The 27,759-nt window shown below is 46.9% G+C and overlaps 1 protein-coding gene across 3 annotated transcripts in view; it reads left to right on the top strand.

Moving 5' to 3' along the window:
- The window catches only part of plxna4 (plexin A4), a 496,524-nt gene that overhangs the window by 436,816 nt on the left and 31,949 nt on the right, over positions 1-27,759 (top strand). For all 3 annotated transcript variants that reach the window (XM_029741951.1, XM_029741949.1, XM_029741950.1), the window contains exons 23-28: positions 692-758; positions 1,656-1,802; positions 3,317-3,476; positions 10,878-10,981; positions 20,169-20,268; positions 23,576-23,766. In XM_029741951.1, the coding sequence (XP_029597811.1) occupies positions 692-758; positions 1,656-1,802; positions 3,317-3,476; positions 10,878-10,981; positions 20,169-20,268; positions 23,576-23,766 (769 nt within the window). The remainder of the gene's footprint in view (positions 1-691; positions 759-1,655; positions 1,803-3,316; positions 3,477-10,877; positions 10,982-20,168; positions 20,269-23,575; positions 23,767-27,759) is intronic.

Raw genomic sequence — 27,759 nt, 5'->3', positions numbered from 1 at the left:
GTGGCCATGCCTCATTGAGGTGGTGGTGGTGGTGGTGGTGGTGGGGGGGGGGGGGGGGGGGGGGGGTCTTGGCAGATTACCCACCACACAGGAGCCAGAGACATGTCAAAGGATATCCGATCCCCGCCTCTCGCCTTTCAGACCCCGCTGTTTGTTATTGTGCGCATGAATATTATCCATTCACACGGTATGGCTGCCTGTGGTATCCCGGTGAACGGTGCCCCGATTAGTCACGCCAGCGGAGCGCCCACTGGCACGAGAGACCGAACATAACAGAGAGAGAAAGAGAGAAGGGCGACGGATGTGTGCATTCACTTTCTATTGTCCCAGACAGTGGGTGTGAATGGGCTAAGGAGGGAGAGGTTAATAATGAGGCCAGTATTATTACAGGCCCTTCTAATGACATCAATCCCAATGGGATCAAATAAAGGTTTTAATTGCTTTCTCTTCTATTGAGACCCCAGCGTAGCTTAGGTGCCCTTGGCGTGCCTGAATATAAAAGGCATAGGCAGGAAGATTGGGGGCCTTTAGAAGTGAGAGCCAAAAATGTTTTTGCAATAATGTTTGTGTAACAAAAACCCCTATTCATTACGACAGTCCTGGTTTTGTGGGGAATATTTGATGATCATATTGAGTATTTCTGATGGTTGTGAGGGATGGTATGTTGATGGAATGTCTCTGTTGATTTCAGGACGGAGTCTGTGGCAGAGAAAATGCTGACTAACTGGTTCACCTTCCTGCTATACAAGTTCCTAAAGGTCAATGTCTATACTTTACTCTGATACATTCTGCTTTGTTCTCCCATTCAGCTCCTTTAGCTTCATGTCTGTGAGTGTGTAATATGGTAAAGTGTCTGTGTGTGTGTGTCTGTCCGTGTGCGTTTGTCCGTGTGTGTGTGGGTGTGTGGGTGTGTGTGTGTGTGTGTGTGTGTGTGTGTGTGTGTGTGTGTGTGTGTGTGTGTGTGTGTGTGTGTGTGGACGTGTCCCCACAAGAATAGTAAAAAAACTCAAATGTAACCAACTGGGGACATTTTGTTAGTCCCCACAGGGTCAAATGCTGTTTCTAGGGGGTTAGGGGTTAAGGTTAGAATTAGTGTTGGCATTACAATTAGGGTTAGGAAATGGCATTACAATTAGGTTTAGGGTTAGGAAATGGCATTGCAATTAGGTTTAGGGTTAGGAAATGGCATTGCAATTAGGTTTAGGGTTAGGAAATGGCATTGCAATTAGGTTTAGGGTTAGGAAATGGCATTGCAATTAGGTTTAGGGTTAGGAAATGGCATTACAATTAGGTTTAGGGTTAGGAAATGGCATTGCAATTAGGTTTAGGGTTAGGAAATGGCATTGCAATTAGGTTTAGGGTTAGGAAATGGCATTACAATTAGGTTTAGGGTTAGGAAATGGCATTGCAATTAGGTTTAGGGTTAGGAAATGGCATTACAATTAGGTTTAGGGTTAGGAAATGGGGTTCGTTTTAGGGTTAGGAGCTATGGTTAAATTTAGGGTTAAGGTTATATTTTTGACACCAACCTCTCTCTGTCTCTGTTTCTGTCTGTCTGTCTGTCTCTGTCTGTCTGTCTCTCTGTTTATCTGTCTGTCTCTCTGTTTATCTGTCTGTCTGTCTCTCTGTTTATCTGTCTGTCTCTCTCTACACAGGAGTGTGCAGGCGAGCCCCTCTTCTCCCTCTTCTGTGCCATCAAGCAGCAGATGGAGAAGGGGCCTATAGACTCCATCACTGGTGAGGCGCGCTACTCACTCAGCGAGGATAAGCTCATCAGACAGCAAATCGACTACAAGATGCTGGTAAGGGTCAACGCCCCCCAGGGGGACAAGGGTAACACCCAGCCACCCGCCTCCTTTCACGCCTGACTGGAAGAGGGCTCACTGACCTTACTTTCGTTTAGAGACCGGAGCTGACAGAGGGAAGAGGCGAGGAAGATGAGGGAAGAGGCAAGGAAGATGAGGGAAGAGGCAGGGAAGAGGGGGAGGAGGCAGGGAAGAGGGGGAGGAGGCGAGGATGAGGGGGAGGAGGCGAGGATGAGGGGGAGGAGGCGAGGATGAGGGGGAGGAGGCGAGGATGAGGGGGAGGAGGCCAGGAAGACCGGTTGTTTCCCTGGTCTCTCTTTCTGTTCTACTCTCTGATCACCTTCATTCCTCTCCTCCACCACTGTGACCTGAGCTGACTGAGGGAAGACAAGACACCCAGCCAGGCAGTTTGTTACTAGCTCCCCTGAATGTCTCTGTAAGACAAATCAAACCATTCCCAGGAAGCACACAGTGTGGCTCAGATTGCTTGGAGAGCAATAGAGTTATTTCAGTTGGCAGTGAGAAACAGTATCTCTGTCTCAATCAATCTAGAAGGATTGATGATGGAATGGCCCTTTTACAACATGTAATTATCTGCCCAACGATAGAGGTATAGAATTGTACTGGGAACAGCATGGGACCATAAAGTATTTTATTTCCTCTTTCTTATGTAAATAGCCTCCTTCTTTCCCTTGGACCATGTAATTACATCTGGCGAGAGCCTCAATGGCGATGATGATGATGCTGATGTTGATGGCTGATGTATTCACTGTGAATGATAATAACCATGCGATAATAATTAGCTTGTTAACCACTCATCGACTCAAGGTAGCCATGCCGTGTCAGACTGGCCCCCCCCGGGAGGCCAGTTTCTCTGAATACCCATTTCTATTACAGGAAAGACTTTCACCAGACTTGACAGATACAGAATGGCCTCTTTCAAACCTGATATCCAATGACCACGCCATAGTTTAATTATCGTCATCCCACAGAATGTGTCTCCATCTCCAATATAATTATCAACTGAGACACAGCATACCTGAATCCCTCATCAACTCCTGATATGGTTCTCTATTCTATAGAAAAATACCTGTCCCTGGTCCCTACAGGTGGTGAACTGTATTCCTATTGTAATAGCAGGCGTATAACTCCAAGTCTTGTCCCTGGTCCCTACAGGTGGTGAACTGGATTCCTATTGTAATAGCAGGCGTATAACTCCAAGTCTTGTCCCTGGTCCCTACAGGTGGTGAACTGTATTCCTATTGTAATAGCAGGCGTATAACTCCAAGTCTTGTCCCTGTTCCCTACAGGTGGTGAACTGTATTCCTATTGTAATAGCAGGCGTATAACTCCAAGTCTTGTCCCTGTTCCCTACAGGTGGTGAACTGTATTCCTATTGTAATAGCAGGCGTATAACTCCAAGTCTTGTCCCTGTTCCCTACAGGTGGTGAACTGTATTCCTATTGTAATAGCAGGCGTATAACTCCAAGTCTTGTCCCTGGTCCCTACAGGTGGTGAACTGCATCCACCCGGACAATGAGAAGAGCCCTGAGATCCAGGTGAAGGTGTTGAACTGTGACTCCATCAGCCAGGTGAAGGAAAAGATCCTGGACGCCATATACAAGAACGTTCCCCACTCCCACCGACAGAAGGCCTCTGACATGGACCTAGGTAAGATCCCCGTTCATTAGGGCACTCTGTAGCAAAATGTTATGCAATGGAAAACGAAAACATTTCTTATTGGAAATCCGTTCGGGACCGTTTTGTGCCGGGTGAATACAAGTCTGATCAGTCAGTGAGCCCCTTTTTCTACAGCAACCATATACGTGTACAAATGGAGAAAATGTTCCCTGGAGTTGAAAAGGTTAACACCTGGAATTATTATTGCAAATATATATTGTATTTTCTGCTTTTAATTGACGAACATTGAGTTATTTTTCCATCATGTGGACAAATCTGTGTTGATTAGTCTTCAGTTATTGAACATGTGGAGGCCATTTTGAGAGTTCTCATGTTCCTCTACACCAGGGATGTTAAACTCATTCCACAGAGGGCTTAGTGTCTGCTGGTTTTTGATTTCTCCTTTCAATTAAGACCTAGACAACCAGGTGAGGGGAGTTCCTTACTAATTAGTGACCTTAATTCATCAGTCCGGTACAAAGGAGGAGCGAGAAACTCGCAGCCACTCGACCCTCCGTGGAATGAGTTTGACACCTGTGATCTACACCCATTGATTCTCAAGACTTCTTCTTCAAATTACAGCAGTGTTCAGAGAGACTAAACACCAGCCTCCCTCCCATAGATCTCAGGAGAGTTGAGTCCAGCAGACCTCTCTCTGTCTCCTATGAGACAAAAGACCAGCCTCCCTCCATAGATCTCAGGAGAGTTGAGTCCAGCAGACCTTTCTCTGTCTCCTATGAAACAAAAGACCAGCCTCCCTCCATAGATCTCAGGAGAGTTGAGTCCAGCAGACCTCTCTCTGTCTCCTATGAAACAAAAGACCAGCCTCCCTCCATAGATCTCAGGAGAGTTGAGTCCAGCAGACCTCTCGCTGTCTCCTATGAGACAAAATACCAGCCTCCCTCCCTAGATCTCAGGAGAGGAGTCCAGCAGACCTCTCTCTGTCTCCTATGAGACAAAATACCAGCCTCCCTCCATAGATCTCAGGAGAGTTGAGTCCAGCAGACCTCTCTCTGTCTCCTATGAGACAAAATACCAGCCTCCCTCCCTAGATCTCAGGAGAGTTGAGTCCAGCAGACCTCTCTCTGTCTCCTATGAGACAAAAGACCAGCCTCCCTCCCTAGATCTCAGGAGAGTTGAGTCCAGCAGACCTCTCTCTGTCTCCTATGAGACAAAAGACCAGCCTCCCTCCCTAGATCTCAGGAGAGTTGAGTCCAGCAGACCTCTCTCTGTCTCCTATGACTGGTGCTGTGTGATTGTTCTCTTCCCTCCCCGACTCCCCATCGATCCAGCCCTGTTGACCACAGTCTGACTCACATGATTGATCAAGTAATCAATGGAGAGGCTCTCAGATCCCCAAACCTCCTCAATCTTATATTTTTTTTCTGTGAAACTGAAGAGATCGGCCTTCTTTTCTTTCACTCCAGCTTTCTCTTCTTCTTCTCTCTTTCTTTCTTACTTCCTGTTCTCAGTAGACTGGGTTGTCATTTTCTTCACCAAGGTTATTTCCTAATGGTGTTATAAATGACTAATTGTCTGTGTTTGTAGTAGTGAGGAGTGGTGAGCTGATCTGCTCCCCCTGTACATCCCTGTAACGAGTACGCTGAGAGTCAGGAAGCAAGTTCAGGGAGTGAGTGTTTTAATAAATAAACCTAACATAGTACAAAACAAGAAAACACAATGCACAGACAGGAAACAGAAACAATGACGCCTGGGGAAGGAACCAAAGGGAGTGACATATATATATATATATATATACTGCTCAAAAAAATAAAGGGCACACTTAAACAACACAATGTAACTCCAAGTCAATCACACTTCTGTGAAATCAAACTGTCCACTTAGGAAGCAACACTGATTGACAATAAATGTCACATGCTGTTGTGCAAATGGAATAGACAACAGGTGGAAATTATAGGCAATTAGCAAGACACCCCCAATAAAGGAGTGGTTCTGCAGGTGGGGACCACAGACCACTTCTCAGTTCCTATGCTTCCTGGCTGATGTTTTGGTCATTTTTGAATGCTGGCGGTGCTTTCACTCTAGTGGTAGCATGAGACGGAGTCTACAACCCACACAAGTGGCTCAGGTAGTGCAGCCCATCCAGGATGGCACATCAATGCGAGCTGTGGCAAGAAGGTTTGCTGTGTCTGTCAGCGTAGTGTCCAGAGCATGGAGGCGCTACCAGTAGACAGGCCAGTACATCAGGAGATGTGGAGGAGGCCGTAGGAGGGCAACAACCCAGCAGCAGGACCGCTACCTCCGCCTTTGTGCAAGGAGGAGCAGGAGAAGCACTGCCAGAGCCCTGCAAAATGACCTCCAGCAGGCCACAAATGTGCATGTGTCTGCTCAAACGGTCAGAAACAGACTCCATGAGGGTGGTATGAGGGTCCGACGTCCACAGGTGGGGGTTGTGCTTACAGCCCAACACCGTGCAGGACGTTTGGCATTTGACAGAGAACACCAAGATTGGCAAATTCGCCACTGGCGCCCTGTGCTCTTCACAGATGAAAGCAGGTTCACACTGAGCACATGACAGACGTGACAGAGTCTGGAGACGCCGTGGAGAACGTTCTGCTGCCTGCAACATCCTCCAGCATGACCGGTTTGGCGGTGGGTCAGTCATGGTGTGGGGTGGCATTTCTTTGGGGGGCCGCACAGCCCTCCATGTGCTCGCCAGAGGTAGCCTGACTGCCATTAGGTACCGAGATGAGATCCTCAGACCCCTTGTGAGACCATATGCTGGTGCGGTTGGCCCTGGGTTCCTCCTAATGCAAGACAATGCTAGACCTCATGTGGCTGGAGTGTGTCAGCAGTTCCTGCAAGAGGAAGGCATTGATGCTATGGACTGGCCCGCCCGTTCCCCAGACCTGAATCCAATTGAGCACATCTGGGACATCATGTCTCGCTCCATCCACCAATGCCACATTGCACCACAGACTGTCCAGAAGTTGGCGGATGCTTTAGTCCAGGTCTGGGAGGCGATCCCTCAGGAGACCATCCGCCACCTCATCAGGAGCATGCCCAGGCGTTGTAGGGAGGTCATACAGGCACGTGGAGGCCACACACACTACTGAGCCTCATTTTGACTTGTTTTAAGGACATTACATCAAAGTTGGATCAGCCTGTAGTGTGGTTTTCCACTTTAATTTTGAGTGTGACTCCAAATCCAGACCTCCATGGGTTGATAAATTGGATTTCCATTGATTATTTTTGTGTGATTTTGTTGTCAGCACATTCAACTATGTATAGAAAAAAGTATTTAATAAGATTATTTCTTTCATTCAGATCTAGGATGTGTTGTTTAAGTGTTCCCTTTATTTTTTTGAGCAGTGTACTTTCTGAAGGCACTGTATATGAGCTTAAAGATACTGTCCTGGATCTTAAGCCCTTACAAATCCGTAAAACAAATTTTCATATTGGATTTTGTAACATATATGAATTTCTTTGAAATTTATATATGAGCAGTGTATATATATATATATATATATATATATATATATATATATATATAGGGCAGGTAATCAGGGAAGTGATGGAGTCCAGGTGAGTCTGATGATGCGCAGGTGTACGTAACGATGGTGACAGGTGTGCGCCGTAACGATGGTGACAGGTGTGTGCCGTAACGAGCAGCCTGGTGACCTAGAGGCTGGAGAGGGAGCACAGGTGACACCCCATTCTTCTATACGAAGACATAAGTCTCTCAGTCCCACAATACAACATCCTGGCGCTACATTTCCCGGCTGCACAGCCTATCACGCCTAAGTGTGTGTATGTTTTATTTCCTGATTGTATTCCATCAATTTCGGCAGGTCTTTCTAGGTAGACGGTGAGTGGCGAGCCTTTTTATGGATTCACATATCAGGATTGTGTGTGTGTGTGTGTGTGTGTGTGTGTGTGTGTGTGTGTTTTCTTAGTAATAGTATATTTATAATGGCATATGGAGCTGTGATGGGGGAATGTCTCTCTGATAAGTGAAGAGATTGGTTTAGGTTTTTGGCGAGCGCTCCGTTGTGAAATTGTTTCATGGCGCCCACCGGGCAGTGTGTTGTCTTATTGTTTATTATTATTATAGAGAATTGGACATTTAGTCTGAGGGGGAACTTCTCACTGCGTGTTGTCACTGCGTCTGGGGGGGGGGGGCATTGGGACTACAAGAAGTCGTTTAGGTGGAAAGCGCTGTAATTTATGTATCGTATAAAAGACAATAGGTAGAAGGATATTACACAGAATGGAACGGTCCACTCAGGGGGAGAGGAAGCATCTCTGCATGATTCCACTAACAGATCAACGGGCCTCCCGAGTCCGGACAAACTCCCCCCCCCAACCTCCTCCCCCATATTGACAATCCTCAGTTTCCATCTTGCAGGCTCTCCTGAAAACAAATTTGACAAGAGTTTTTTTGTCCCAGGTATTGTTTTTAATTCCCCATGCCGGGTCCCCCTGAGGGAGGCACGATAGGAGGGGACAGGGCGGGAGAACCAATCCAAGCAAGACCTGCTTCGTGTGTGTGTGTGGGGGGGGGGGGATGTGTGTGGGGAGGTATAGGTACGTGTGTGAGGGTGGGGGGAGTGAATTGTGTGTGTGTGTGTGTGTGTGTGTGTGTGTATGTATGTGAGTATGCATGTGTGTGCTGCTTCCCTCTCTGCAGTATGACAACACTACCTCAATAATTTTCACTGCTTCCCCCTCTGCAGTATGACAACACTACCTCAATAACCTTCACTGCTTCCCTCCCTGCAGTATAACAACACTACCTCAATAACCTTCACTGCTTCCCCCTCTGCAGTATATCAACACTACCTCAATAACCTTCACTGCTTCCCCCTCTGCAGTATGACAACACTACCTCAATAACCTTCACTGCTTCCCCCTCTGCAGTATAACAACACTACCTCAATAACCTTCACTGCTTCCCCCTCTGCAGTATGACAACACTACCTCAATAACCTTCACTGCTTCCCCCTCTGCAGTATATCAACACTACCTCAATAACCTTCACTGCTTCCCCCTCTGCAGTATGACAACACTACCTCAATAACCTTCACTGCTTCCCCCTCTGCAGTATAACAACACTACCTCAATAACCTTCACTGCTTCCCCCTCTGCAGTATATCAACACTACCTCAATAACCTTCACTGCTTCCCCATCTGCAGTATGACAACACTACCTCAATAACCTTCACTGCTTCCCCCTCTGCAGTATATCAACACTACCTCAATAACCTTCACTGCTTCCCCCTCTGCAGTATAACAACACTACCTCAATAACCTTCACTGCTTCCCCCTCTGCAGTATATCAACACTACCTCAATAACCTTCACTGCTTCCCCCTCTGCAGTATGACAACACTACCTCAATAACCTTCACTGCTTCCCCCTCTGCAGTATGACAACACTACCTCAATAACCTTCACTGCTTCCCCCTCTGCAGTATGACAACACTACCTCAATAACCTTCACTGCTTCCCCCTCTGCAGTATATCAACACTACCGCAATAACCTTCACTGCTTCCCCCTCTGCAGTATATCAACACTACCTCAATAACCTTCACTGCTTCCCTCTCTGCAGTTTGACAACACTACCTCAATAACCTTCACTGCTTCCCCCTCTGCAGTATGACAACACTACCTCAATAACCTTCACTGCTTCCCTCCCTGCAGTAGATCAACACTACCTCAATGACCTTCACTGCTTCCCCCTCTGCAGTATGACAACACTACCTCAATAACCTTCCCTGCTTCCCCCTCTGCAGTATAACAAGACTACCTCAATAACCTTCACTGCTTTCCCCTCAGCAGTATATCAACACTACCTCAATACCCTTCACTGCTTCCCCCTCTGCAGTATATCAACTACCTCAATAACCTTCACCTTCACTGTAGGAGCTCCGATGTTCTAGAATCCCTCCACTCCCCAAAGCCATCATCTACAACACTGGGCTCCACACAGAGAGACCTGGGAGGATTGGGATATAGGGGCAATCTCATCTTACTCTGGTTTTCTCCAACTTCATCCTTTCTTTCCTCTCCTTTTTTCCAATTCCCTCTCTCCTCTTCCTTTGGTTTGTTTACTCTGGCCCAACTGGAGACTCAGGTCATTTGCATGTTGATGGAAAGATGTACAGTACAGAGAGAAAACAATAGGAGGCGTTGTGTTTCCTGGAGATTTCTGATGCCAAAGTTATTCTCCTCACCCCTCCTAGGACGTGTTTCATCATCCGCCCTGTGATTGCTGCTTTGTTGGTCTATTTGTGATTGGAATAGATGATGACAGTGGCCGACGCCAGGCGGGAACAACACCGACACAGTGACACATTCTTATATAAACTCAAATGCGGCAAACAAAAGAATATCACCTCCTTGTTTGTTTTCCACAATATATTTTATTTTCATCATAATGTGAGGGAATACAGTGGTGGGGTTTCTCTACAGTGGTGTGGGTGGTGGGCTATTTCGTATGTCTCTGTTGGAGGTGGTGTGGTGTTGTATCTCGAGTGGGTGCGGTGGTATGGTTTCTCTTGAAGGGTGCGGTGGTTGGATTACTCTTTAGGATGCTTTGGTGGGGTATCTCCTGAGGGTGCAATGGTGTGGTATCTCTAGCTGAGACTGAAAGTCCAGCTGAATGGGGTAGCAGTGGTGTGGTTTCTCCTGCCCTAGCTAGTTTCCAGTAATGACAATAAGAGACAGTTCAGCAGGGGGCTTAGCGCTGGTCGATGGTGGAGAGCACTCAGCGTGGGGTCCAGGGGCCCGCCACAGATGAGAGGAAGTAGGGACCTTGGCTAGCAGCGGTAATCACATCCATCGATCGAGAGGGCCCAGCGAAGGCCCCCGAACCGCTCTCTATCAAAGAGCAGAGTGGGTGATTAATTTTCCTCCCTTTCTTTTCCCTCTATCTCTTCTTGTCCTCCCTCTCGTTCTCTCTTGCTACTAACACTCGTTGTCACTCGTTCTACTTCTCGGTATCACTACTTTGTAGCCTGGGTATCTCATGCTGGCCTCAAAGGAAGGATTCCAGGAACTCCAGATCTGTTTCACTGTAGCCACTCACCTTCTCTTCTCACAGTCCAGACATACATGGCTCCTGTAGAACCAGTGTGTATGTGACGCAGGTTGACATTCACTGTCATGAATCTTGCGATTTTTCACAACACGGGCCATCTAGAAAGTCAAAACTGGCTATATTGTAAAAATAGGTTTAAAATCAGATTTGATTACTTTGTGGCTGTGTGTGTGACATCAAAGGAGTGTACAAAAAGAGAGCGTGACATGGATTCACTATGTGATAGTGATCACTGCATCTTGTGGAAATGGTCATTCTGTGCAGGCTGGATATAAATCTCTCTTTCTCCCTATAGTGCCCTAACTTGTCTTTACCTTTGCCCCCTCACAGAGTGGCGCCAGGGCAGAGGTCAGCGTACGATCCTGATGGATGAAGACCTCTCTACCAAGATTGAGAGCGACTGGAAGAGACTCAACATGCTTGCTCACTACCAGGTACACGCATCACTATCTAGAACACACATATCTATACTACAAGGGACATGCATATCTACAGGTGGAGTCATGTCCATGTTCACTCAGGACGGAGAGGGTAGAAGTATAATTCATTGTATTTCTATAGGGTACACTGATCCGTAGTGGAGAAGATTGTACGCTGTACAGAAGGGACTGGTGATTTGCTAGTGTACCAACAAAGCCTGTTTGAGACAAGCAAAATGGATGAATGGAATGAACTGTAGTTTGTTTTCCCCTCCAGTGTGTATTTGCAATATCAAAACTATTCCCTCTCATAGTGTATAATACAGTGTGGTGCACCATGTTTCCATGTTTATATTATGCTGCATAGTGTTCAGTTAGAGGTAAACCCATGGTCCAGATTAGGCTTTAACCATTAGAGTATCCACTTCCAGGTAAATACATGTTTGAGATGATTGACTTCCAGGTACTACCATAATGTAGACGGTACACTAGATAAATTCATATTGCACACTCACTCACAGGTAAACTCACTCCACCTGTCATTCCATTTCCACGTTAACTTTTGCAGCTAATCAGCCAGTCAAAATGCTGGCTCAACCTCATAAATGTTTCATCAAATAAATTATCCTGTGAAGGTCTCTTTGCAAAACACACACACACCACTCACGGCTCTTTTCTCATATAGACCTCCTGATCTCATCAGACAGAGCCGGAGGGAGATTTGTGTTTTGAGTTAGTTTATTTGTTTAACTGATTCTATCTGTACCGCCCGCCTCCCTCCTCCCTCGCTTCTCCAGCCTTCTGAGTTCAGGAGTCATCAGACGCTCTCTTTGTTGTTTCTGTTTCCAAACGCCGCCATTCGACAGACAGACAGCACCTTTACCCACTACCACATTTATTTCCCCCCAAACACTGAAGGAAACAGAAACTCATTAAAAATCAGACTTTGATTACAACTCTGCGAGCCAGAGTTGAAGGTAGGAAAGCACCTAAACTAATATTACAAGAGTAAAAGTACCAAAGAGACTAGAGGCTTCACAAGATGTCTACGCACACAACCTGACAGTATCGCACACGTGCTGTGTCCGATCATGTTGGTTTAGGTTGTTGATGCGTAGGACTGATTATGCCGTTGGATCAGTCAGGCAGAATGTTTTTCAGAGTCGTGTATTAGTCCGTTTCAATAATGTCTGATGGCCGCAGACAAAGGGAAGAGGAAGAAGAGGCAGAATTCTGTTTTAGCAGGCTTAAAAGCCTCTGCCAAGCTATTGAATGAACACGCACATCCTTTGACAGTTCTAAATGGACTATGTTGATTTCTCCAGCCAATAGACTAATAGTTGGCGCCGAAGAACATGGCTGACGTTTTACATTCTCCCAACCAATTGTGCTATTTATATATTCTTTTTGCATTTTGTGTAATTTATTTTTTTACTTATTGTGTATGTTGCTGCTACGTCTCTTATGACCGAAAATAACTTCTGGACATCAGAAAAGCAATTACTCACCATGGACTGGAAGAAACTTTTCCTTTAACGAGTCTGACGAGAAGGAAATCCTGCTTTCACTGGAACAGGCCCAGATCCACGCCTTTTGCATGAAGAAAAGATGCCGGAAAAGGGGACGCAGATCGGGGATCCTTCTGAGAAGCCAGAGGCGAGCGAGTAAACTCCCAATGCCTTCCAGTCTCCTTGCTAACGTGCAATCGTTAGAAAATAAAATGGATGACCTATTATTAAGATTATCCAACGGGACATGAAAAACTGTAACATCTTATGTTTCACCGAGACGTGGCTGAACGAAGAAACAGACAATATAGAGCTGGCGGGATTTTCCATGCACCGGCAGAACAGAGACGCTACCTCTGGTAAGAGGTGTCTAATATTAAAGAAGTCTCGAGGTATTGCTCGCCTGAGGTAGAGTACCTTACGATAAGTTGTCGACCACACTATCTACCAGGAGAGTTCTTATCTGTATTATTCGTAGCCGTCTATTTACCACCACAAAGCAAAGCTGGCACTAAGACCGCACTCAACCAACTCTATAAGGCCATAAGCAAATAATAAAATGCTCACCTAGAAGCGGTGCTCCTAGTGGCTAGGGACTTTAATGCAGGCAAACTTAAATCAGTTTTACCAAATTTTTACCAGCATGTCACATGTGTAACCAGGAGAAAAAAATATTCTAGACCACGTTTACTCCACACACAGAGATGCATACAAAGCTCTCCCCCACCCTCTATTTGGCAAATCTGACCACAATTCTATCCTCCTTATTCCTGCTTACAAGCAAAAACTAAAGCAGGAAGTACCAGTGACTCGCTCAATACGGAAGTGGTCAGATGACGCGGATGCTACACTACAGGACTGTTTTGCTAGCACAGACTGGAATATGTTTTGGGATTCATCCAATGGCATTGAGGAATACACCACATCAGTCATCGGCTTCATCAATAAGTGCATCGATAACTTCATCCCCACAGTGACTGTACGTACATATCCCAACCAGAAGCCATGGATTACAGGCAACATTCTCATCGAGCTAAAGGCTAGAGCTGCTGCTTTCAAGGAGCGGGAGACTAATCCGGACGCTTATAAGAAATCCCGCTATGACCTCAGACGAACCATCAAACAAGCAAAGCATCAATACAGGATTAAGATTGAATCCTACTACACTGGCTCTGACGCTCGTCGGATGTGGCAGGGCTTGAAACTATTATGGACTACAAAGGGAAACCCAGACGCGAGCTGCCCAGTAATGCGAGCCTACCAGACGAGCTAAATGCATTTTATACTTGCTTTGAGGCAATCAACACTGAAGCATGCACAAGATCACCAGCTGTTCTGGATGACTGTTATAACCCTCTCGGTAGCCGATGTGAACAAAACCTTTAAACAGGTTAGCATTCACAAAGCTGCTGGGCCAGACGGATTACCAGGACGTGTACTCAAAGCATGCGTGGACCAACTGTCAAGTGTTTTCACTGATATTTTCAACCTCTCCCTGACTGAGTCTAATACCTACGTGTTTCAAGTAGATCACCATAGTCCCTGTGCCCAAGGAAGCAGAGGTAACCTGCCTAAATGATTACCGCCCCGTGGCACTCACGTCGGTAGCCATGAAATGCTTTGAGCGGCTGGTCATGGCTCACATCAACAGCATCCTCCCAGACACCCTAGACCCACTCCAATTTGCATACCGCCCCAACAGATCCACAGATGACATAATCTCAATCGCACTCCACACTGCCCTTTCTCACCTGGACAAAAGGAACACCTATGTGAGAATGCTGTTCATCGACTACAGCTCAGCGTTCAACACCATAGTGCCCATGAAGCTCATCACTAAGCTAAGGACTCTGGGACTAAACACCTCCAACTGGATGCTGGACTTCCTGATGGGCCGTCCCCAGGTGGTAAGAGTAGGCAACAATACGTCTGTCACGCTGATCCTTAACACTGGGGCCCCTCAGGGGTGTGTACTTAGTCCCCTCCTGTATTCCTTGTTCACTCACGACTGCGTGGCCAAACACGACTCCAACACCATCGTTAAGTTTGCTGACGACACAACAGTGATCACCGACAATGATGAGACGGCCTATGGGGAGGAGAGAACTGGCAGTGTGGTGCCAGGACAACAACCTCTCCCTCAATGTGAGCAAGACAAAGGAGCTGATCATGGACTACAGGAAAAGTCGGGCCGAACAGGCCCTCATTAACATCGACGGGGCTGTAGTGGAGCAGGTCGAGAGTTTCAAGTTCCTTGGTGTCCACATCACCAACGAACTATCATGGTCCAAACATACCAAGACAGTCATGAAGAGGGCACGACAAAACCTTTTCCCCCTCAGGAGACTGAAAAGATTTGGCATGGGCCCCCAGATCCTCAAAAGGTTCTACAGCTGCACCATCGAGAGCATCCTGACCGGTTGCATCACCGCCTGGTATGGCAACTGCTCGGCATCTAACCGTAAGGCGCTGCAGAAGGTAGTGCAAACGGCCCAGTACATCACTGGGGCCAAGCTTCCTGCCATCCAGGACCTATATAATAGGCGGTGTCAAAAAGGAAAGCCCATAAAATTGTCAGACTCCAGCCATCCAAGTTATAGACTGTTTTCTCTGCTACCGCACGGCAAGCGGTACCGGAGCGCCAAGTCTAGGACCAAAAGGCTACTCAACAGCTTCTACCCTCAAGCCATTAGACTGCTGAACAATTCGTAATTATCTATTTACATTGACACCCCCCCCCCCCTGTACACTGCTGCTACTCGCTGCTTGTTTGTTACCTATGCAGAGTCACTTCGCCCCCACATAGATGTACATATTACCTCAACTAGCCTATACCCCTGCACACTGACTCGGTACCGGTGCCCCCTGTATATAGCCTCGTTATTCTTGTTGTGTTACTTTTTATTCTGACATTTTTTATTTTAGCCTACTTGGTAAATATTTTCTTCTTCTTGAACTGCACTGTTGGTTAAGGGCTTGGAAGTAAGCATTTCAACGGTAAAGTCTACACTTGTTGTATTCGGCACATGTAGCAAATAAAGTTTGATTTTGATTTGATGTTGTGAGCAAAAGAGCAAGGTCGGTTTTAGATCTCAAAACAGTAATTAGAGTAAAAACCTAAATGGATGTTCAGTTTGAAATCCCCTACAAAGGTAGAAAATATATTGAGTGATTTATCTTCAGATGCAGCATCCTTTCATGTAGACACAGTACAATCAGGGTTGATCAGGACCCTAGACGGTACAATCAGGGTTGATCAGGACCCTAGACGGTACAATCAGGGTTGATCAGGACCCTAGACGGTACAATCAGGGTTGATCAGGACCCTAGACGGTACAATCAGGGTTGATCAGGACCCTAGACGGTACAATCAGGGTTGATCAGGACCCTAGACGGTACAATCAGGGTTGATCAGGACCCTAGACGGTACAATCAGGGTTGATCAGGACCCTAGACGGTACAATCAGGGTTGATCAGGACCCTAGACGGTACAATCAGGTTTGATCAGGACCCTAGACGGTACAATCAGGGTTGATCAGGACCCTAGACGGTACAGTCAGGGTTGATCAGGGCCCTAGACGGTACAATCAGGGTTGATCAGGACCCTAGACGGTACAGTCAGGGTTGATCAGGACCCTAGACGGTACAGTCAGGGTTGATCAGGACCCTAGACGGTACAGTCAGGGTTGATCAGGACCCTAGACGGTACAGTCAGGGTTGATCAGGACCCTAGACGGTACAGTCAGGGTTGATCAGGACCCTAGACGGTACAGTCAGGGTTGATCAGGACCCTAGACGGTGCAGTCAGGGTTGATCAGGACCCTAGACGGTACAGTCAGGGTTGATCAGGACCCTAGACGGTACAGTCAGGGTTGATCAGGACCCTAGACGGTGCAGTCAGGGTTGATCAGGACCCTAGAAGGTACAGTCAGGGTTGATCAGGACCCTAGACGGTGCAGTCAGGGTTGATCAGGACCCTAGACGGTGCAGTCAGGGTTGATCAGGGCCCTAGAAGGTACAATCAGGGTTGATCAGGGCCCTAGAAGGTACAATCAGGGTTGCAAAATTCCGGTAACTTTCCCAAAATTCCCTGGTTTTCCAGAAATCCAGGTTGGAGGATTCCGGGATTCCCTCGTAATTTCAAGAATCTTCCAACCAGGATTTCTGGAAAACTGGGGAATTTGGGGAAATTTTGCAACCCTAGATACAATGTTTTTAGTGTTTGAATCTTCTATTGTAGGATTACAGCTTTCATTCAGACAATAGAATATCATAGTATAGAAAAGAAAACAGCATTGTCCAAGAAAAGCAAAATGTTCATTCAGAAGAAGTGGACTATTCTATTTCTATAGCTACAGCACACCCATTAGAGGAACTGAAAATACCCTCCATACACCGTTCAGAAAACATTTGGAAAAGGGCAGTTGTCTCACCCGACTATATCATTGCTCCTGTCCCCCTGTAGAACTAGCAGTGATGACGATCAGTAGAGTGACTATTGCTTTTGCAGTCATGACTTTCTCCCTCCTCTCCGCCTTATTGGCTCTGACCCCGTGGCCTGTGACCCCTGTAATAGACTGGGCCTGTCAGAGCACTTCCAGGTCGTTACCGAGGATCAGGGCCTGACTGACTAGACACCCCAGAAGTAATCAGCCGAGGGAGGAGGGAGGGTGGATTAAAGGCAGGGAGATGACCAACAAAGGGCAGGCGGTCGAAACGCCATGGCAACTCTCTGTCTGAGCAGAGGAGACCAAAGGAGAGGAGTTAGGATCTGATGTGCTCCACTCAGATGTCCATCTGTCTTCACATTCATAGGGAGTTTTACACACTAGAACACAGGCATTAGCATAGGTGGACACACATGCTCAGAACACACACATTCAGTATGTCCAGCTCCATTCCAGGCATGGACAACATGACACTATTCCTAAATATGCAAACACACAACGTGCACGCACACACGCAAACCTTCCCCTGGTAATACACCAGACAAGCCTGTCATATGTACACCTGCCACGCATGAACAGTGACAGACAGACAGACATACAACCCCATTATGACAAACCCTGCTGATTGGTACATTCCCTTCTTGGCAACCGTCCCTCCAGTGAGCCGGAATGATGGACCGGTGGAAATAGGAGCGGAGCGACGTTCCTTATGGTGTAAATAATGTGGACACCTCAGCCAGCAGCCCTCCAAATGAGCTTTCCGGGGGGGGGGGGGTCTGCCCGCCGCATGACGCTTAAATTAAATGTCACGGCGGCGAGTGGGATGTCGTGGGTGTGGTGGTCGAGACAGCGAGGTAGAATGGATTAGAAGCCTGATTGGAAACCGGAATGAGATAATGAAGACAGAAGTTAATTCAGTTTTCAGCTGGGGAGGGGAAGGAGGGGGAAGGCAGGGTGTGTTCTCCTTGACAAAAAAACAGACTCAGACACTCAAAGCCTGTTAGAGGGAGGGAGGAGAGGGAGGGAGGGAGGAGAGAGGGATGTAAGGAGGAAAGGAGTGGGACTGGAAACACTCAGTCAGCCCACTCCAGTCAGCCCACTCCAGTCAGCCCACTCCAGTCAGCCCACTCCAGTCAGCCCACTCCAGTCAGCCCACTCCAGTCAGCCCACTCCAAAACGTTCCTCTCATCGTTTGACCAAACTAACATTAGATGATGCTATATTTTTATGATGTATTATCTAGCGCCGATTATCTTCTGTCTACATCAGTCATTTGTTCACTTTTGGTCCAGCAGGTCAGTTTATATGACGTAGATTTTGTACAACACCATCGTTAGTGGAAGAGGTTACACACTTATATATTATGAATGTCTTGGTGACCTAGTAAAACATGAATATCATTGATTACTGTCGACTTTGGTCAGACAGATGTCCCCTCTTGACAGCCTCCAGAAGTCCCACGTCTGTCTTGTTATAATGGGTATAATGTAATACAGAAATATGGAATATAGAATGGGATCAAAGCGCACTCTGAATGGAATTAGACTCTGCTAACTGTCATCCTAATGGGCTCTTATGAATACAGCACAGACCCATTCACCCTCCTAGATAGAACTATTCTATTTCTATCCCCCTATGTACAGTTAGCATAGAACCCATTCACTTTTGGTTGAAACTAAAGTTTCAATGCCCTTTCTGCTAAAATAGAAGTTTTGGATAAAGCATCTACTAAATAGCATATATGTATATATTATTGACTGTAGGGAGAATCACATTGTGTAACGCTTGGGCGTAGTGGGTGCAGAGTCAGGAGCAGGAGGCAGAGAATGAAGGGTAGTGTTATTTATTAAACACACAACGGCAAAACACAAGCCGTCCCAACAGCGAACTAGAGCGCACACAAAAACCAAAGTGCCCAAACACATGGGACAAAACAGGTCGGCGCAACATACGCACTCGCACCTCAAAATACAAATGAGCGTGCATACACAAGCTATACAACAATCAAATAATCCCGCACACAGAGCAGGCGGGCCTCCTGGCTAAAATAGCCCGGCTAATCAGCCCAAACCAAAAACAGGTGCACACAATAAACAAAAAGGGGGAAAAGGGAATCAGTGGCAGCTAGTAGGCCGGCGACGACGACCGCCGAGCGCCACCCGAACAGGAGGGGGAGCTACCTACGGTAGGAGTTGTGATACATTGTAGCCCTGAGCATTGCTCTGACATATGATCTGGCCATCCCATCAGTTTAATGAGACAACAGTCTCTCTTCTCCTCCTCTTCCTAAACCACCCAGACCCACCTGTCATCTCACATCCCATCCCACCTCTCCTCCTCCCTCCCAATATTACAACCCCAAACACACACACACATCATTATATTAACTAGTAAACATGTAGGATTACTGCTTAGAGACCATGTTGTAGAGTTAGAGGGGGGTAGTTGGATCCCTGTGGAATCTCCCTGGACCCTCCCATGGGTGTCACCTGTCACGATACTAACACATTATGCACCAGAAGTGGATTGGGGAGCGGGTGAAATGATGTAATAATAACCCCAAACACACACCTGAGACTCTTAGCCCTGCACCCCTATTCCCCATACACACCCCTCCCACTCTATTAAAGAGATCACTTCTTCAATTAACCCTGCCTTAGCCGGGGGGGCTCGCTGGTGAAATGATGCAGAGTGTGTGTGTTTGCGTACACGTACGTGTGTTTGTGCACGGCTGGGATCAGCCCCTCTCCCAGTTATGTTAATTGAATCAATTTCTGTCGTGTTGAAAAGTAGGAGCCCATCTCTCTTTCTCTCAATCTCTCTCTCACACACACACTCCCCCCTCGCCCCAGAAGAGGGGTATTATTGAAATGGGAGGCTGAGACGTCCCATCTCACACATAGTGATATACATCACCCCCGTTCACTACCACTAATCATATGTGTATGGGCTGATTAGATCACACAGGCCAATCACAAAGGCTTCCTGAGCATCCAATCATAGCTGTTCTAGATGGAGGATAAACACATGATGACGTGTGGATGGTGATTTGTATGGTGATCTGGGGTTTAGTGGCTGAGTGCCACATCTCTCTTCATTGGGGATTGTTATGTATTCAGAATGCACTTGGCAGAATCAGAATGCACTCATTGAGGATGGTGATTAGTCATTCTGCTCTCTCTCTCTCTCTCTCTCTCTCTCTCTCTCTCTCTCTCTCTCTCTCTCACTCTCTCCCGCTCTCTGCAGGTGCCTGATAACTCTGTGATGGCCCTGGTCCCCAAGCAGGTGACGGCCTACAACTCGGTCAACAACTCAACTGTGTCCAGAACCTCAGCCAGTAAATATGGTATGGATAACGTGACAATATGTGTTTTTTTTTAATGTGTGTGTGTTAGAGAGAGGAGCACATTTCCGGCACATTTCCAGATTTCTCTCCAGGATAGGAGTGTCCTCCTGGAACTAAAACAATTATTCCCCCCCCCTCCATCTCCCAGCAGTCTGTGTGGCTGAGCGTTAAACAGGAAGAACTGTGTCCTTCTCGGAGTGGGATCCAGAGTCAGCACACACACTCACATGCACACACAAACACACATCAGCACACACACAGACTTTCACACCTACACACACACTGGGTATTCCCTGTTGCGATTGCACAAGCTCCATTGCCAGGATTTTAATTAAAAAACGTGGCTAAACAGCACCTTCTCCCTCTAAACCTTCACCACAGAAACCAACAGACTTCTCCTGCACACACTGTTCATCCCTCAAACTAACTGAGCTCCATATGTCACTAACAGATGTAAAGGCTCTGTTAACAATACCTGAACACATAGTAAAGTCTTCCATACATTAGCCACTGTTAACAATACCTGAACACATAGTAAAGTCTTCCATACATTAGCCACTGTTAACAATACCTGAACACATAGTAAAGTCTTCCATACATTAGCCACTATGAGCTGTTACACCTTAGTAATAGTGACAAAGCCCCAGAGGAGAAGAGGGACAGAACTGAGCCCAGGAGACAGGATAACAAGATTAGAGAGCAGGGAATTTAACAGACTAACAAAGAGAGAACAAAGAGAGGGAAGAGAAGAAAGAGAGCATTTGCAGTTTGCACTTTACTCCCCCTGGGACTGGAGATAGAAATTGTGTCCCAAATGGCACCCTACTCCCTATATAGTGCACTACTTTGGGCCAGAGCCCCATGGGGAATATGGTGAACTACATAGGGAATAGAGTACCATTTGGGATGCAGACAGACAGTGTCCCATCTAGCAGTGACTGTCTTGGTCTGGCCCTGTGTTCTCTTGAACCTGAGAAGAAGCCATCAAATCAAACCCTGATCAAAGGCAGCGCTGCCCGGACTCAAACACTCCAGACACATCAAATGACGGCTTTATTAGCCAGCTAGCACCTCATCTCCATACGCCATCTCACCGCCTCGCCTCCGTTCCTCCACTCAAATTAGACCAAAGAAAAAGGAGGGTGAGTGTGAAAGAGAAAGAGAGGGAACAGGACGGAGATAGAGAGAGAGATGGAGGAAGACAGAATGTCACACATCTCTTGACTTAGTTGGGGAATTGACTTCAAACGATGCCAGAGCCACTTCAGATGGGGGTGGGGGGGGGGGGGGGACTTTGAACTGGACTGATCACAATGGAGAAGCACTGAGGAGAAGAGAGGATGATTCTAATGGAGCCAAAGGAGAGAGAGAGAGGGAGGGAGGAAGTTAGTGAGAGAAAATGAGGAAGGTGGAGAGAGGAGGAAATAAGGAGGGATGATGAAGAAGAGGGGTAAAGAGAAAGATGAAGAGGAACAGGGAGGGAGAAAGATGAAGAGGAAGTAGGGGAGAGAGGGATGGAAGAAGGCAGAAAGTGATGGAGTGAGATGAAGCGTGCAGGAAAGGGATTTAGGGAGAGGGAGAAAGAGGGAGAGAGAGAGGGTGCCAGCTTCCTTTCTTAATCAAAACTCCTGTGCGATATGTCAGTATGGTAGTATTTCAGTACGGAGTGTGTGTGTGTGTGTGTGTGTGTGTGTGTGTGTGTGTGTGTGTGTGTGTGTGTGTGTGTGTGTGTGTGTGTGTGTGTGTGTGTGTGTGTGTGTGTGTGTGTGTGTGTGTGTGTGTGTGTGTGTGTCTGTGCGGAGCGCTCCTTCTAGGGACTCCTTCCACTCCACCGAACGTGTCATCACACCCTATTACACCAGCACACTCAATAACACTCTGGAAGACGACCACCACTTTTATTATTACACACATGCACACACACACAGGCACACACACACACACACACACTCCAATCATTCCAAGTCAGTCAAGTTCCAGGAGTCAATATGCACACACACACTTTACCTGCTTTCTCGCTCTAGTACTTTACCCCTCCCTCTCCTCTCTTCCTCTCTCCCTCCATCATTCACTCTTCCTGCGTTTCTCTCTGGAAGGACAAATTGATTTCTGCAGCATCTGCCTTGGCAAAAACACACTTTATTTCACCGTCCTCTCCCTCGACCAACAGTCCTATTGATCAATTCTTTATTTCACCGTCCTCTCCCTCGACCAACAGTCCTACTGATCAATTATTTTCACACTGTGTAAACATTCATCGAGCCGGAGTGTTTTTAAATGTCATCGCCATTCTCGTCAAATGGGGAGGGCATATGAATATTTCATCTCGCCATACACCTGTTCGATGTTGTGTCTGTGAGTTGTGCCAAGGCGTATTCTACCTCCCGAGAGAGAAAGACGGCATGTAAAATGAACCACGTGCATGCTGTTGTAAAGGTTGTAATGTCCAGTCTCAAAGGCTCGGTAGCTTGAAGCTTCTAACTGAACCCAGACAAACTATTGGAGCTTTGACCGAATTTGGCTTATTTGACTTTGTATCCTTTAGAATAACTGTGTAGTATCCTTTAGAATATCTGTGTAGTATCCTTTAGAATATCTGTGTAGTATCCTTTAGAATATCTGTGTAGTATCCTTTAGAATATTTGTGTAGTATCCTTTAGAATATCTGTGTAGTATCCTTTAGAATATCTGTGTAGTATCCTTTAGAATATCTGTGTAATATGCTTTAGAATAACTGTGTAGTATCCTTTAGAATAACTGTGTAGTATCCTTTAGAATGACTGTGTAGTATGGCTTGACCCCCTGTATTTTGTTTTGTCTGTCTTTGGTTTGTGTTGCGTCTGTCTTTTTTTGTGTGTTGTCTATGTTGTCGTCTCTGACCATTTTCACTCGATTGCGGCGACCTGAACAGTACTGTGCTGGCTCAGATGTTTTCTTTACACATCCCCTCTGTTAGGTGTGTTGTCTCTCTATACTCTGCACCATATCCGTGGGAAGTAGGGAGGCTGAGGGTGCTGTAGCACCTCCTAATAATACAAACTAATTAAACTCCTGTATTAGCAGACCGATATAGCCGTCTGTAGCGCAGACCTCAAACAATATTTCACCAAGATGTTTTTTTTTTTTCTGCCACCCCGTTTGGCGAATGAAACGCAGCACCCCCACCCCCAAACATCTTCCCGCGGCTCCACTGTCTATACTATGTCTGTGCTGATCATGTTATATTTCCATAGTCTGCTACAGTATGTCCACTGGTTTCTGCTTCATCTCTGTGTCATATCCTGATGTTGTTCTTTACGTTCCACAGAGAATATGATCAAGTACACAGGGAGCCCCGACAGCCTGCGCTCGCGCACGCCCATGATCACGCCCGACCTGGAGAGCGGGGTCAAGGTGTGGCACCTGGTAAAGAACCACGAACACGGGGACCAGAAGGAGGGAGACCGCGGCTCCAAGATGGTCTCTGAGATATACCTGACCAGGCTGCTGGCCACTAAGGTGAGTTATCACATGAACGCACACACACACCTAGACTAGAGGAAGTCATTTCAGGTGAGGAATATTATTCAAATATAATATTATTCCTCATCTCCTGTAGGCTCTGAGACCTAAGTGAAAGTATGTAGATGTATATTGTGTCTTTCAGACCTCAGCAGCATATCTAATGATAGAGGTGACACACAAAGGTACAACCTGTAAAGGCTTTTCTGTAGACAGAGATGTTATCTGGTGAAAAACAGAAATGGAAGTGGCCGTAAAATGAGTCTCTTTGAGCATGCCAGGGCGCTATTGCCCCTCAGAAGATCAGTTAATTTGGTTTGGAGGGAATCGTGACTTTGATCCCACTGCTCAATGGGAATTACCCATCCACTCGCTAATGATGCGCCTCCTTTATATCACACATGCTTTCTTCCAGAGAGTGAGAGAGAAAGAGAGTGAGAGAGAAAGAGAGTGAGAGAGAAAGCGAGTGAGAGAGAAGGAGAGAGAGAAAGAGAGAATGAGGGAAAGAGAAAGAGAGAGGGAAAGAGAATGCGAGAGAGGGAAAGAGGGAGGGAGGGCGAGAGGGAGTCAGGAAGAGAGAGGGGAAAGAAGGCAAGATCCTGGCGTGTGGTGTTGTTGTAATTTGTGACCATTCCGTGCTCTTTGTGTAGTGGTTGACAGACAACACTCTGCCTGATTTTCTGGTTCTATAATGGGAGTGCTTAGTGGCAGGATTCACACACACACTCACACACACACACTCATCAACAGAGTTGTTGGCAGAGATGGCTGAGGAGGCAACAGAGATATGGAGAGAGAGTGTTGTCTGTCATTTCTCTGGCGTGTGCTGTGATTGCCAGCGAGCAGTCACTGTGGAGCTGTGTAATGAATATGGCAACACTCTCTCTATGAAGCACATGTACCAGAGCCACAGTCTAACACGCTTAGACAGACAAAAACAGTCAGTCACACACACACACACACACACACACACACACACACACACACACACTGAGCAATGCTGTATTTACCTGTGATGACCCTGGTCAGGGGGGAATGTGGTGCAGAGACGGCGTGTCATATTTACAGATGTAGTGTTTTTGTGAAGTAATCGGTTTATCTTGGGGTCCATCTCTCTTGTTGAGGTATGACTGGGCCGACAGCCCTGTAATTGACTGTGTTTGACTTTCACCTCGCCAATAAATACCGTCGGTCGGCCTGGCGCTGACGTCCCCCATTTTAGGTCCATCAGTGTCACTCTGATGGGGGGCAAAGGGCTTATTTCTTGATTGCGTTCTCTTTTCTTCTCTCTCTGTTTGTGACAACACCAGCACCCCTTCACCCACTCAGTGTTTGCTGTTTTGTTTTCTGTCCTCATCCTAAATGACAGGGTAGTCCTGATGCAGGCAGCACTCTGTCCTCATCCTAAATGACAGGGTAGTTCTGATGCAGGCAACACTCTGTCCTCATCCTAAATGACAGGGTAGTCCTGATGCAGGCAGCACTCTGTCCTCATCCTAAATGACAGGGTAGTTCTGATGCAGGCAACACTCTGTCCTCATCCTAAATGACAGGGTAGTTCTGATGCAGGCAACACTCTGTCCTCATCCTAAATGACAGGGTAGTTCTGATGCAGGCAACACTCTGTCCTCATCCTAAATGACAGGGTAGTTCTGATGCAGGCAGCACTCTGTCCACTCATCCTAAATGACAGGGTAGTTCTGATGCAGGCAACACTCTGTCCTCATCCTAAATGACAGGGTAGTTCTGATGCAGGCAGCACTCTGTCCACTCATCCTAAATGACAGGGTAGTTCTGATGCAGGCAGCACTCTGTCCTCATCCTAAATGACAGGGTAGTTCTGATGCAGGCAACACTCTGTCCTCATCCTAAATGACAGGGTAGTTCTGATGCAGGCAGCACTCTGTCCACTCATCCTAAATGACAGGGTAGTTCTGATGCAGGCAGCACTCTGTCCTCATCCTAAATGACAGGGTAGTTCTGATGCAGGCAACACTCTGTCCTCATCCTAAATGACAGGGTAGTTCTGATGCAGGCAACACTCTGTCCTCATCCTAAATGACAGGGTAGTTCTGATGCAGGCAACACTCTGTCCTCATCCTAAATGACAGGGTAGTTCTGATGCAGGCAACACTCTGTCCTCATCCTAAATGACAGGGTAGTTCTGATGCAGGCAGCACTCTGTCCACTCATCCTAAATGACAGGGTAGTTCTGATGCAGGCAACACTCTGTCCTCATCCTAAATGACAGGGTAGTTCTGATGCAGGCAGCACTCTGTCCACTCATCCTAAATGACAGGGTAGTTCTGATGCAGGCAGCACTCTGTCCTCATCCTAAATGACAGGGTAGTTCTGATGCAGGCAACACTCTGTCCTCATCCTAAATGACAGGGTAGTTCTGATGCAGGCAGCACTCTGTCCACTCATCCTAAATGACAGGGTAGTTCTGATGCAGGCAGCACTCTGTCCTCATCCTAAATGACAGGGTAGTTCTGATGCAGGCAACACTCTGTCCTCATCCTAAATGACAGGGTAGTTCTGATGCAGGCAACACTCTGTCCTCATCCTAAATGACAGGGTAGTTCTGATGCAGGCAACACTCTGTCCTCATCCTAAATGACAGGGTAGTTCTGATGCAGGCAACACTCTGTCCTCATCCTAAATGACAGGGTAGTTCTGATGCAGGCAGCACTCTGTCCTCATCCTAAATGACAGGGTAGTTCTGATGCAGGCAGCACTCTGTCCTCATCCTAAATGACAGGGTAGTTCTGATGCAGGCAACACTCTGTCCTCATCCTAAATGACAGGGTAGTTCTGATGCAGGCAGCACTGTCTGTCTGTCATCCTAAATGACAGGGTAGTTCTGATGCAGGCAGCACTCTGTCCTCATCCTAAATGACAGGGTAGTTCTGATGCAGGCAGCACTGTCTGTCTGTCATCCTAAATGACAGGGTAGTTCTGATGCAGGCAGCACTCTGTCCTCATCCTAAATGACAGGGTAGTTCTGATGCAGGCAGCACTCTGTCCTCATCCTAAATGACAGGGTAGTTCTGATGCAGGCAACACTCTGTCCTCATCCTTAATGACAGGGTAGTTCTGATGCAGGCAGCACTGTCTGTCTGTCATCCTAAATGACAGGGTAGTTCTGATGCAGGCAACACTCTGTCCTCATCCTAAATGACAGGGTAGTTCTGATGCAGGCAGCACTGTCTGTCTGTCATCCTAAATGACAGGGTAGTTCTGATGCAGGCAGCACTGTCTGTCTGTCATCCTAAATGACAGGGTAGTTCTGATGCAGGCAGCACTGTCTGTCTGTCATCCTAAATGACAGGGTAGTTCTGATGCAGGCAGCACTGTCTGTCTGTCATCCTAAATGACAGGGTAGTTCTGATGCAGGCAACACTGTCTGTCTGTCATCCTAAATGACAGGGTAGTTCTGATGCAGGCAGCACTGTCTGTCTGTCATCCTAAATGACAGGGTAGTTCTGATGCAGGCAACACTCTGTCCTCATCCTAAATGACAGGGTAGTTCTGATGCAGGCAGCACTGTCTGTCCTCATCCTAAATGACAGGGTAGTTCTGATGCAGGCAACACTCTGTCCTCATCCTAAATGACAGGGTAGTTCTGATGCAGGCAACACTCTGTCCTCATCCTAAATGACAGGGTAGTTCTGATGCAGGCAACACTGTCTGTCTGTCATCCTAAATGACAGGGTAGTTCTGATGCAGGCAGCACTCTGTCCTCATCCTAAATGACAGGGTAGTTCTGATGCAGGCAACACTCTGTCCTCATCCTAAATGACAGGGTAGTTCTGATGCAGGCAACACTGTCTGTCTGTCATCCTAAATGACAGGGTAGTTCTGATGCAGGCAACACTGTCTGTCTGTCATCCTAAATGACAGGGTAGTTCTGATGCAGGCAGCACTGTCTGTCTGTCATCCTAAATGACAGGGTAGTTCTGATGCAGGCAACACTCTGTCCTCATCCTA

The sequence above is a fragment of the Salmo trutta genome, chromosome 40 (assembly GCF_901001165.1).
Source record: "Salmo trutta chromosome 40, fSalTru1.1, whole genome shotgun sequence".
NCBI classification, from domain to species: domain Eukaryota; kingdom Metazoa; phylum Chordata; class Actinopteri; order Salmoniformes; family Salmonidae; genus Salmo; species Salmo trutta.
The sequence above is the reverse complement of the archived record's forward strand: the minus strand, read 5'-3'. Positions and strand labels throughout refer to the sequence as shown.